Raw genomic sequence first — 12,921 nt, 5'->3', positions numbered from 1 at the left:
TAAATTGCCAGTCAGAAGAGACCTTGCCTTCTGAGAAGACGCTCTGATTAACTCCTGCAGATCTCTGGTGTTGTGTTTGCACCTGTTGCTTAGATATGTGCCAAACCCACACCCAAAGGAGTCAGACCAGGGCAGAACACGCTCTAAGATATAAGCTGTTCTCACACATAAAGCCCCAGAGGAGTCAGACCAGGGCAAATCTTGCACTAAGCTATAAGCTGTTCTCACACACAAGGCCCCAGAAGAGTCAGACCAGGGCAGAGCTTGCTCTAAGATATAAGCTGTTCTCAAACACAAGGCCCCAGAGGACTCAGACCAGGGCAAATCTTGCACTAAGCTATAAGCTGTTCTCACACACAAGGCCCCAGAAGAGTCAGACCAGGGCAGAGCTTGCTCTAAGATATAAGCTGTTCTCACACACAAGGCCCCAGAAGAGTCAGACCAGGGCAGAGCTTGCTCTAAGATATAAGCTGTTCTCAAACACAAGGCCCCAGAGGACTCAGACCAGGGCAAATCTTGCACTAAGCTATAAGCTGTTCTCACACACAAGGCCCCAGAAGAGTCAGATCAGGGCAGATCTTGCTCTCAGCTATAAGCTGTTCTCTCACACAAGGCCCCAGAGGAGCCAGCCCAGGGCAAATCTTGCTCTAAGATATAAGCTGTTCTCACACATAAAGCCCCAGAGGAGTCAGACCAGGGCAGATCTTGCTCTAAGATATAAGCTGTTCTCACACAAAGGGGCCCAGAGGAGCCAGCCCAGGGCAGATCTTGCTCTAAGATATAAGCTGTTCTCACACAAAGGGGCCCAGAGGAGCCAGCCCAGGGCAGATCTTGCTATAAGATATAAGCTGTTCTCACACAAAGGGGCCCAGAGGAGCCAGACCAGGGCAGATCTTGCTCTAAGTTACATACTGTTCTAAAAACAGGGCCCCAGAGGATCCAGACCAAGGCAAGTCTTTCTCTAAGATATATGCTATTCTCACACACAGTAACCCAGAGGAGCGAGACCAGAGCAGGTCTTGCTCTTAGAGAGCTACGTTACTCACACATAGGACCCTAAGGCAACCAGACCAGTATGGATCTTTTTGATCAGGTTCTGATATGGGTTTTGTTCATACTAATATCTTTAGATTCTTGAAAGATTTCAGTTCTCTGAATACTCAGATCAGCTGAACTGATTCAAGTAAATTCAGATTGAAAAAGGAATTACCAATAAATCTGGGAGTTTAGTAAAATTCAGCAACAGGGCCTTGAGAGCTCTTGTAGTACACTGATGGCCATGTTGATTGAAAGTGACTATGAGTTTGCAGGCAAACGGCAGTCAGATAGTCCGAGCTCAGATGAGTGTGAGGCAGCCCAGGGAACATTCTGCTCACCGGAAGTTTATTGTCGCAATGAACAGGCATAAAGACCAGCATGCACGAGTTATAAGTTTTTAATAAATTGCACAGTCACATACTGGTGAACCAATCTAAATATCTGATGATTTTCCCCAAATGGCATATTTGATTACAACTCTGTGATGAAGAAATGTAAAAGTGAAACTTTTTATAATCTTTCTTTTCTATGAGTATTTTGTGCCTAAAACTGTGTTATAACTGTTCGTCCCTTAGTATTGTGCAGCTCTCTTCTGCTGGACTTTAGGATCTTCAGAGGGACACATGCTGTGTTATTTCCTCGGCAATGACGTAAATGAAAACTTTTCTTGCGTCGTATCTATCGAACCTTGCGCTAATGCCAAGGGCACTCAGCGGTTTGGGCTTCTTCTGTTTGAACTTTTTCTTTCTAACACACCTGTGCTGATTTGGCACATTTATCAGAAAATGGCGGGGATAACATAGAAAAGTGACAGCAGAAAAAGCCCATCTGGCCTATCTAGTCTGCCCATCCAAATCAACTGCTCATCTCTGAGTCCCCCACGTGCTTATCCTAAGCTTTCTTGAATCCAGATACCGTCCTTATCTCCACCACCTCTCCACTGGGAGGTTGTTCCATGCATTGACCATCCTCACCTTAATTCCCCCCCCCTTCACCTTTATCCTATGACCACTCGTTCCAGAGTCTTCTTTCCATTTAAAGAGGCTCATCTCCTGTACGTTGATACCTCAGAGGTATTTAAATGTCTTTATCATATCTCCCCTGTCCCACCTTTCCTCTGCATTATATATTTAGATCTTTAACTTTGTTCCCATATGCTTTAGAGCAGTGGTTCTCAACCTTTTTTTCTGTTGGGACACACCTGGCAGATAAAGCTGGCAGGCGTGACACACTGAAAACTAAATGTAAACATATACTCTGCATCCACAGGAGCCTGCTTCCGCCCCCCCCCCCCCCCCCCCCCCCCCACCCTTCCCCCCTGGTCATCCCCAAACAATGGATGCAGAGCAGAATTAGGATTTCTCAAATACAACTTGCTATTTACCCCCTCTTTGCCTATCCGCCCTCCTCTATCCATTAACCGCTTTCGTTGCTTATTAGTTTAAACAGTTCTTTGGTATAATGTAACTTTATTTCCTGATTTCTTCAACTTCCTCCTCTGTATCCATTTTAATGTAAACCGATGTGATGTCCATACGAACTTCGGTATATAAAAGTGTTAAATAAATAAATAATAAATATAACAAAGATACTCTGATTCTGGTGCTATCTCAGTAACAGAAACACAAACTCCCTTACTACCAGGCACATTCTAAATACAAAACCTGAAAGAAAAAAAAAACCACTCAGCACGTATGTGGCAAACCTTCCATACATTGCAACACTAATTCCAAGAACTCAAACAGCAATAGCCCTTCCTATGAAAAGGCAGCAGTGCAGCACCAATACATGTCCTATTGAAAATGAGAAAATGCAATAAAGAAGATTGATACAAGTCCCTACCTCCTAGTAAAATACCTCACCCCAGTCACACATACAGATCCGACCTTCACCAAATACAGAATAAAAGAATTACAAATGTGGAGACAAAAACTGGAATAGAAACCTCAAAAAGCCACTAAACATGCAGTGCAAAACTGGAGAGCTAGAAACAGAAATACATATCCTCCCACACTAAGCAAAGTACGGTACAAAGATAGAAGAAATGCACATTCCCAAAACTGACATATTATGGCTCTTGCACCCCATCACTCCCCTTCCATGTCTCATCATCCTTCACTTTTCCCAATTACTCCTTTTCAATCATCCGCTCACACACATATCGCTGCCCAGCATTCCTGACCCCTCACATCTTCTTCCTTGTGCTCCTTCTCTCCTCTGCTTGACTCTCCCTACCCCCTTCATCCCATCTCCCTGCCTGCCCAGCTACCCCTACCCCCTGTTTCCCACCCCTTCCTGCACAGCAGCCCCACACTTCCTCTCTGTTCCACCTTCATCTTCCCAGCATCCCCAACCTCCTTTCCCCCACCCTCCACAGGGTGATCATCATCAGCAGCAGCACTCCCAGACTCAGTGGGGGAAGATAATGTTTTCATCGCATCGGGCCCAGAACAGCAGGAGCTGGCAATGGCTCGCTCTAATCTGGATGAAGGAAGAAACAGCCTCCCACTGGACCAGAAAGAAGAGAAGGAAGTGAGGATAGCCTCCCTTCAGGCCCAAATTAAGAGAAGTCCATCAACTCCCACCTGGGCAGTTATGGAAACAGCCATCAGCTGGCCCTGCGACACACCTCCCAGGGCCTCGTGACACACCAGTGTGTCCCAACACACCTGTTGAGAACCACTGCTTTAGAGTGAAGACCATTTTAGTAACCACTTCTTGTTTATATCCTTTTGAAGGTGCAGTCTCCAAAACTGTATGCAGTATTCCAGGGACTTATATAGAGGGAATATCACCTCCCTTTATTTCTGCTGACCATTCCTCTCCCTATACACCCAAGCATCTTTCTGGCTTTTGCCTGTTTGGTCGCCTTGAGATCATCAGATATTATCATCCCCAGATCCTGCTTTTGTTTCATGTAAAGAAGTATTTCACCCTTTATACTGTACCATTTCCTTGGGTTTTTGTAGACCAAATGCATAACTTTTGATTTTTTATTATTAAATCTTAGCTGCCAGACTCTAGACCAGTGGTTCTCAACCCTGTCCTGGGGACCCCCCCAGCCAGTCGGGTTTTCAGGATATCCACAATGAATATGCATAAGAGAAAATTTGCATGTTATGGAGGCAGTGTATGCAAATTTTCTCTCATGCATATTCATTGTGGATATCCTGAAAACCCGACTGGCTGGGAGGGTCCCCAGGACAGGGTTGAGAACCACTGCTCTAGACCATTCCTCAAGCTTCACTAGATCCCTCCTCGTGTTCCCCACACCTTCCTGGATGTCTACAATGTTACAGATTTTGGAATAATTTGCAAAAAGACAAATCTTTCCTGATAGTCATTCTGCAATATCACTCACAAAAAATGAGAACATAAGAACATAAGAAATGCCATACTGGGTCAGACCAAGGGTCCATCAAGCCCAGTACCCTGTTTCCAACAGTGGCCAATCAAGTCACAAGTATCTGGCAAGTACCCAAACATTAAACAGATAACAAGCTGCTATTGCTTATTAATTACCATCATAGCAGTTTATGGATTTATCCTCTAGGAACTTATCCAAACCATTTTTAAACCCAGTTATACTAACTGCTGTAACCACATCCTCTGGCAATGAATTCAAGAGTTTAACTATGTGCTGAGTGAAAAATAATTTTCTTCAGTTTGTTGTAAATGAGCTACTTGCTAACTTCATGGACTGCCCCCTGGTCTTCTATTATCTGAGAGAGTAAATAACCGATTTACTTTAACTTGTTCAAGTCCTTTCATGATTTTGCAGACTTCTTTCAATTCTCCCCTCAGTCTTCTCTTCTCCAAACTAAATAGCCCTAACCTCTTCAGCCTTTCCTCATAGGGCAGCCATTCCATGCCCCTTATCATTTTGGTGCCCTTCTCTGTACTTTCTCCAGTGCAGCTATATCCTTTTTGAGATGTGTTGACCAGAACTGCACACAGTATTCAAGGTGCAGCCTCACCATGGATCGATAGAGGCATCATGACATCCTCTGTTTTATTTTTCATTCCCTTCCTAATAATTCCTAACATTCTTTTTTGATCGCCACAGCACACTGGGCCAATGATTTCAATGTATTATCCACTATGACGCCTAGATCTCTTTCCTGGGTGGTAACTCCTAAGTTAGAATCTAGCATTGTGTAATTACAGCAAGGGTTATTTTTCCCTATATGCATCACTTTGCATTTGTCCACATTAGATTTCATCTGCCATTTGGAAGCCCAATCTTCCAGTCGCACAAGGTCCTGTCTTTTAACCAACTTGCAATCCACAAAAGGACATCACCTCCTATCCCATGACTTTTAGTTTTCTTAGAAGCAACTCATGCGGGACTTTGTCGAGTGCCTTCTGAAAATCTAAATACACCACATCTACTGGTTCACCTTTGTTTACATATTTATTCATCCCTTCAAAAATTGTAGGAGATTTGTGAGGCAAGACTTCCCTTGAGTAAATCCATGGTGGCCGTGTCCCATCAAACCATGTCTATCTAAATGTTTTGTGATTTTATTCTTTATAACAGTTTCCACAATTTTTCCCAGCATTGATGTCAGGTTCACCGGTCTATAGTTGCCCAGATCACCCCTGGATCCCTTTTTAAATATAGGGGTTACATTGACCATCTTCCAATCTTCAGGTATATCGAATGATTTTAAAGTTAGGTTACAAATTGTTACTAATAGTTCTGAAATTTCATTTTTTTAGTTCTTTCAGAAACCTGGGCTGTATACCATCTGGTCCAGGTGATTTACTGCTTTTTAGTTTGTCAGTCAGGCCTACTACATCTTCCAGGTTCACCGTGATTTGGTTCAGTTGATCTGATTCATCACCCATGAAAACCTTCTCCAGAACGGGTATCTCTCCAACATCCTCTTCAGTAAACATTGAAGCAAAGAAATCATTTAATCTTTCTGCAATGGCCTTAATTTTCTCTAAATGCCTCTTTAACCCTTTCAACATCCAATGGTCTAACCAACTCCCTTGCAGGCTTTCTGCTTTGGATATATTTTACAAAGTTTTTATTGTGAGTTTTTGCCTCTATGGCCAACTTCTATTCAAATTTTCTCTTAGTCTGTCATATCAATATCTTACATTTAACTTGCCAATACTTATGTTGAAAAGAACTTGTCCAAGGACTAATCCCTGCTGCATACTGTTCATAATACCCTTCTCCTTAGAGTGAACTCCATTTGCCACAATCCTTTGTTGCCTCCCACTCAACCAGTTTCTAAAACAGTTAGTTGCTTTAGGGCCTATACCAAGGGCACTCAATTTATTTATAAGTCACCTATGCAAAACTGTGTCAAAGGCCTTACTGAAATCCAATTACACTACATCTAGTGCTTTCCCCTGATTCAACTTTCTGGTCACCAAATCAAAGATATTGATCAGATTTGTCTAACAAGACCTACCTTTGGTAAAACCATGCTACCTCAGCTTTTTTAATAGTGCAGTTTCTGGAATCCAATTTATCTTCTGTTTCTATTAATTTTCTTACCACAGAGTCAAACTAACTGGCCTATATATTCCCAGCTTCGTCCTTATTTCCACTTTTATGGGGAATCACATCTGCCTGTCTCCAGTCCTCCGGAACCACTCCCGACTCTAAAATATTGTAAAGGTCAGCAAACAGAGCTGCCAGAACTTCTCTAAACCCTCGGATATATCCCATCTGTTTCCATCGCTTTATCTACTTTTAATTTAGTTAGCTTCTCACAAACATAGTCTTCTGAAAATCATTGAGGTTTACCTCATTACAATCCTACTTATGTCCATTTTCTGAGGTACTACTCCTGGCCCTTCCTTGGCGAATACCGAACAGAAATATCTGTCAAGCAATTCTGCTTTTTCCTCATCAGCTTCTACATATTCCTCCCCTTTACCTCTAAGTTTCATGATGCCACTTTTACACTATCACTAACATTTGTAAAAAAATCTTGCCTCTCCCCTCGTTTGATATTTTTCTTCCATTTGCATTCCTGACTACTTTCCTAGCTTCTCTTAGCTTTCCTAGATATTATTTGTCTTTCTCTTTCTGTGATTTCGTGTAGCTTATGAACACTAACCTTTTCTCCCTTAACTTTTCAGCTACTTTTTAGAAAACTGCTTGCTGAATCGGTTTTGGATGCCCGATGCAGCCCCAGCTACAACTGCTACAAACTTTGCTTGATATTTCAAATGGACATTTCTAGCGAGCCTGCGATCAGCTCATTGATGAAAGCCTGATTTGGCATGCTTAGCAAGTCATTTTGAATCACTGTTTTTCCCTTCTGCTCTGTTATAGCCCCTCCGTGCTGTTTATTTACTGCGTACCTACGGTTTTGCCATCCCTATATTCTTCTTTTAATCAGGGAATTATTATTTTACAGTTGAACTCTTATTGATATTTCATACAGTTCTCCTCACAATTGAATATATTTGACACCTAATGAATCTGCATTTGTCCCTCCTGATGCAGCATTGTGAAACACGGTCCCATGTGGGGGGGACTGAATCCTATAACATCTGTTTAGGCAACCATTATCTGAAGATATTTACACTTTGTAAAGGACTTTCTCTGATTAAAAGGACTTTATGCAATTTGAATGAATGATGAGATGCTCTCACTTGATTTAGTTCGTTAACATTTATTGTTTATATGCAACTACATTAAGTGTTATTGCAGCACACGATTGTATCTTTTGCTAATCATGACCATACCATCCCAAAAAACCATCCACTACAACATCAGAAACATTCTCCCCCTTTCTAAGCACCCAGTCCAGTATCACCTCCTCCTATGTGGGTATTGTTATATCACAGCCAGAATGTCTCAATCAACATCCAGCAGATTGAAATCCCCTCCTTTTATAACAATTTTGTGAATATCCATACATTTCTTCTGCCTGTGACTGAGGTCTGTATATCACACCATTTTCAATATATGTTCCATTCCCTCTTTCCAGAATGACCCACAGTGTCTCCTCCTTTTCTTGTAAGCCCTGCAGTTCTGTTGCTTTAACATTATGTCTTATGTATAATAACACTCTGCCCTTCCTGAACAAATCGAAGCCTGCTATAACTATATCCCAGTCATGCTTTTCCGTGTACCACATCTCTGTAAGAACCACTACATCCAAGTCAGCCTCTGCTATGACTGCCTTTAGATCCGGGTCTTTATTTCCCTTACTATGGGCATTAGTGTACAGAGCTTTTCAGACACTGCCTTTTTTTCTCATTTCTCTATAAGTGTTTAAACAATCACTTACCTGAATGCTTTTACTTACCTTAGGGCTTTGTAAACAAGCAGAGAGGGCAGGAGGAAGGCGCTATACTCAGTGGGGTAGATTTTAAAAAAATGCGCGTTCGCGTACTTTTGTTGGCGCACTAGTCGCAAACAAAAGTACGCTGGATTTTAGTAGATACGCGCGTAGCCGCACTTATCTGCTAAAATCCAGGATTGGCGCGCGCAAGGCTGCCGATTTTGGGCAGCCGGCGCTCGCCGAGCCGCGCAGCCTGCCTCCGTTCCCTCCGAGGCCGCTCCGAAATCGGAGCGGCCTCGGAGGGAACTCTCTTTCGCCCTCCCCTCACCTTCCCCTCCCTTCCTCTACCTAACCCCCCCCCCCGGCCCTATCTAAACCCCCCCCTACCTTTCTCCACGGATTTATGCCTCCCGGAGGGAGACGTAAATCCGAGACGTGACCCGGGGGCGGTTCCGGAGGGCGCGGCCACGCCCCCGGACTGCCCGGGGCCGAAACCACGCCCCCGGGCCTGCCCCCGAAACGCCGCATCCCGCCCCCAAAACGCCGCGTCGATCGGCCCCCGCCCCCAACACGCCCCCGACAAAAAACCCCGGGACTTACGTGAGTCCCGGGGCTCTGCGCGCACCGGCAGGCCTATGGAAAATAGGCGCGCCGGCGCGCAAGGCCCTGCTCGCGTAAATCCGGGTGGATTTACGCGAGCAGGGCTCTTAAAATCCGCCCCAGTGTGTGCACAGAGTCTAGCCCTGCTCTGATTGGATGGCAGTACCTTCTTCATCAGATGCACGAGTTCCCTTTAGTGCTTGACTTTCAGGTCCTGGGCTCTGAAAGTTAAAATCTGACTTTAGGAGGACATATCTTCCAACCCTCTGCACTCTCTAAGAGTCTGGTAAGGGACATACTACCTGGACTTTCCTGAATAGCAAAATAGGACACTCATCCACATTTTCAGAAAGAGTAAAACAAAGTGAATGCACACCCTGAGACAATTTTAAAACTGGAATTGAGAACTGTTTAGAGAACTGATCTACTTTCCTTGACATTCCAGCATTGAGATCTAACCGCACAGCTCTGCCAGTGCACCTCACTCCTGCTCTTCAGCCGCTCATGTACTGTGAACCCTCCCACCCCATAGCTCTACTAAATGAATCTCATTCCTGCCCTGCTATAGCCTCTGTTATTCTAGTATGCAGATCTCCCACTACACAGCCCTGCCAATGCACTTCACTCCTGCCCTGCAATACCCCTTGACATTCCAATAGGGAGAACCCCATCAATACCACCACCACACAGCTGTGCCAATGCACCTCACTCCTGCCCTGCAACACCCCCTGACATTCCAATAGGGAGAACCCCATCAATACCACCACCACACAGCTGTGCCAATGCACCTCACTCCTGCCCTGCAACACCCCCTGACATTCCAGTAGGGAGAACCCCATCAACACCACCACACAGCTCTGCCAATGCACCTCACTCCTGCCCTGCAACACCCCCTGACATTCCAGTAGGGAGAACCCCATCAACACCACCACACAGCTGTGCCAATGCACCTCACTCCTGCCCTGCAACACCCCCTGACATTCCAGTAGGGAGAACCCCATCAACACCACCACACAGCTCTGCCAATGCACCTCACTCCTGCCCTGCAACACCCCCTGACATTCCAGTAGGGAGAACCCCATCAACACCACCACACAGCTGTGCCAATGCACCTCACTCCTGCCCTGCAACACCCCCTGACATTCCAGTAGGGAGAACCCCATCAACACCACCACACAGCTGTGCCAATGCACCTCACTCCTGCCCTGCAACACCCCCTGACATTCCAGTAGGGAGAACCCCATCAACACCACCACACAGCTCTGCCAATGCACCTCACTCCTGCCCTGCAACACCCCCTGACATTCCAATAGGGAGAACCCCATCAATACCACCACCACACAGCTGTGCCAATGCACCTCACTCCTGCCCTGCAACACCCCCTGACATTCCAGTAGGGAGAACCCCATCAACACCACCACACAGCTGTGCCAATGCACCTCACTCCTGCCCTGCAACACCCCCTGACATTCCAGTAGGGAGAACCCCATCAACACCACCACACAGCTGTGCCAATGCACCTCACTCCTGCCCTGCAACACCCCCTGACATTCCAATAGGGAGAACCCCATCAATACCACCACCACACAGCTGTGCCAATGCACCTCACTCCTGCCCTGCAACACCCCCTGACATTCCAGTAGGGAGAACCCCATCAACACCACCACACAGCTGTGCCAATGCACCTCACTCCTGCCCTGCAACACCCCCTGACATTCCAGTAGGGAGAACCCCATCAACACCACCACACAGCTGTGCCAATGCACCTCACTCCTGCCCTGCAACACCCCCCTGACATTCCAGTAGGGAGAACCCCATCAACACCACCACACAGCTCTGCCAATGCACCTCACTCCTGCCCTGCAACACCCCCTGACATTCCAGTAGGGAGAACCCCATCAACACCACCACACAGCTGTGCCAATGCACCTCACAATAATGTCTTGACACACAAATACACATATCTCACAAGCACACATGTATACCTCGCTCATCAAAGAAGCACACAATGGTATCAAGTGATGAGGAATCATTAAATACGATCACATTGCATCAAACTAGACATAACCTTGGGGGTCATCGTCTGAGAAGAAATCTGTGACTGTTTTTGTAAAATTACTGGTCAGTTAGTGATAGCACATGCTGAAGGGCTGTGATGCCTGCAAATTATCAGATGAATAATCAGTTTCATTCTCTTACAGGCCCTGCTGCAAAAAAGACCTACATCAGTTATAACAACCTGGTGATCTAAACCGTTTCCTCATATGGAGTAAGGAGGACTGAGACCTTCGGCTCTTCATCACCCAGCTGGGTGTGGGCTTCTTCCTGTCCTGCAGCCACGGGAAGAGGAGGAGGAGGAGGAGAAGAAGGAGGAAAGCCAAACAGTCATGATGGAGCCCAGCGTTCAAGGATTACAGGGGCGTGAACAAATGGTTTCTAACTTCTCCTTCATAATTCACTGGCACTGCCAGGCTGCCTTTGGACCTTCGTGGGCAGAGAGAATTATAACAGAGGAGAACGTTTCTTGCAGCTCGAGCAGGGACTGCATGTACTTTCACAGGGGCTCGTCCATCTCTATGTACTTCCAGGCTGCAAGGTTTTGAAATTTCTCTACAGTCTGTGCACATTTGGGTTGGTTTTTTTTTTGCATCCCAGGCCTAACCTCTGCCATCAAAGCCATAATGCACCCAACTTTCTCACAGTCTCAAAGAATCGGAAGGTGCACGCACATCCCTTCTGTAATTACTGTAATTATTTTATCACTCCAACCCATAGATCTCCTGTTTTTCTTTCCTGTTTCCTTTTTTTTTTTTTCCATCTTTTATTTTCTTTACAAAAGGTATTTAAAGACCAAAAACTGTGCTGGCGAAGTTAGTCCTACTTCTCATGGAAGATTTGGTTTGGTTGAGAAGAATGCAAAGGGATTCCCACGCTGACAGAGCTCTTGCTGTCTTGAGTGCATGCCCATTCTCTGCGTTCCCTGTTAATACTTTCTGTGTTGGATGATATTGGTACTTGTGTTTGATTCTGTTCTTTTCCTTGGAGTAGATGAGTATTTTGCAATAATTTCTTGGGTTGGTTGATAAGATATCTGGAAGGAAGAATATGGCATTTCCCACCTCGCCAGGGTTTTAGTGAGGCCCCACTATAAACTGACCAGAAAGATAAGAACAAAAAAAAAAAAAAAAAGCATGTGTGTTTTCTACTGTTTGTAATAAGTAATTCTGTTATCTTGCTGCTTATGTGCCAATTTAGTGAGAACAATTTTGCTGCGTTTTTACCCCCTCCATTCTCTCGATCCTGTGATGTATCAATAAAAAACTTTGGTTAAGTTTTCTATTCACTGCAATTCATACTTTTAATTCTTTGGGGTGGTTTCAGCTACATTGTGTCAACAAAGGCTGCTGCTCAGAGTAGTATTTGCTGTTTAGCTGGGGGAAGGGATGGGTCAATCCCTGAACCTCCAATTCCTCATCCACGGTTTGCTTTTTTTTTTTTTTTTCCAGTTCTCCCCCATCCTGCCCACTAATTCTTACACGTGGTAGAGCAGAGGTGTCATGCTGGGCGTATGATGTGTTACGCAAGCATGATACATCGGGAAGTCATTCCTTATTAGGTGGATGCAGCCTCTCTCTCTGTGGTTCCTGATCAAGTCCAGTGAGGTATTGGGAAACTGAGTTCTGGGCTGCAGCAGCTGTACCTTAGCAGAGCTGACACCCGGCCCATGAGTGCAGTCATTGAGGTCTGGCAATGGCACACTGAACTGCCCCCATCGCCAACATTGTGCACCAGCTTTGACAGGATGGCTGGCGGCTCTGCTACACCAGTTCTGCCCTGTGCTCAGCTTTAACTTTTTTTTTTCACACACACATTTTTGGATCATGACCATATTTTTCTGTCATGGCCCTAGACTGCTGTCTGCTGTCCTCTGTCATACTGTCTGAGTACTAGTTTAGTTAATTTCATACCAGAGCCTTCGAGTTCAGAACCAGCTCATCTCATTTTCCTTTGGGCCAGATCTTCT

General features: G+C 45.2%; 1 protein-coding gene across 1 annotated transcript in view; it reads left to right on the top strand.

The window, feature by feature from the left end:
• The window catches only part of GRM7 (glutamate metabotropic receptor 7), an 827,253-nt gene extending 815,013 nt beyond the window's left edge, over window positions 1-12,240 (top strand). Inside the window, exon 10 of the mRNA XM_029601455.1 lies at window positions 11,099-12,240. Within this exon, the coding sequence (XP_029457315.1) occupies window positions 11,099-11,148 (50 nt within the window). The 3' untranslated portion in view covers window positions 11,149-12,240. The remainder of the gene's footprint in view (window positions 1-11,098) is intronic.
• Window positions 12,241-12,921: the final 681 nt, after the last annotated feature.

This window comes from Rhinatrema bivittatum, chromosome 4 (genome assembly GCF_901001135.1).
Source record: "Rhinatrema bivittatum chromosome 4, aRhiBiv1.1, whole genome shotgun sequence".
Lineage (NCBI taxonomy): Eukaryota > Metazoa > Chordata > Amphibia > Gymnophiona > Rhinatrematidae > Rhinatrema > Rhinatrema bivittatum.
The sequence above is the reverse complement of the archived record's forward strand: the minus strand, read 5'-3'. Positions and strand labels throughout refer to the sequence as shown.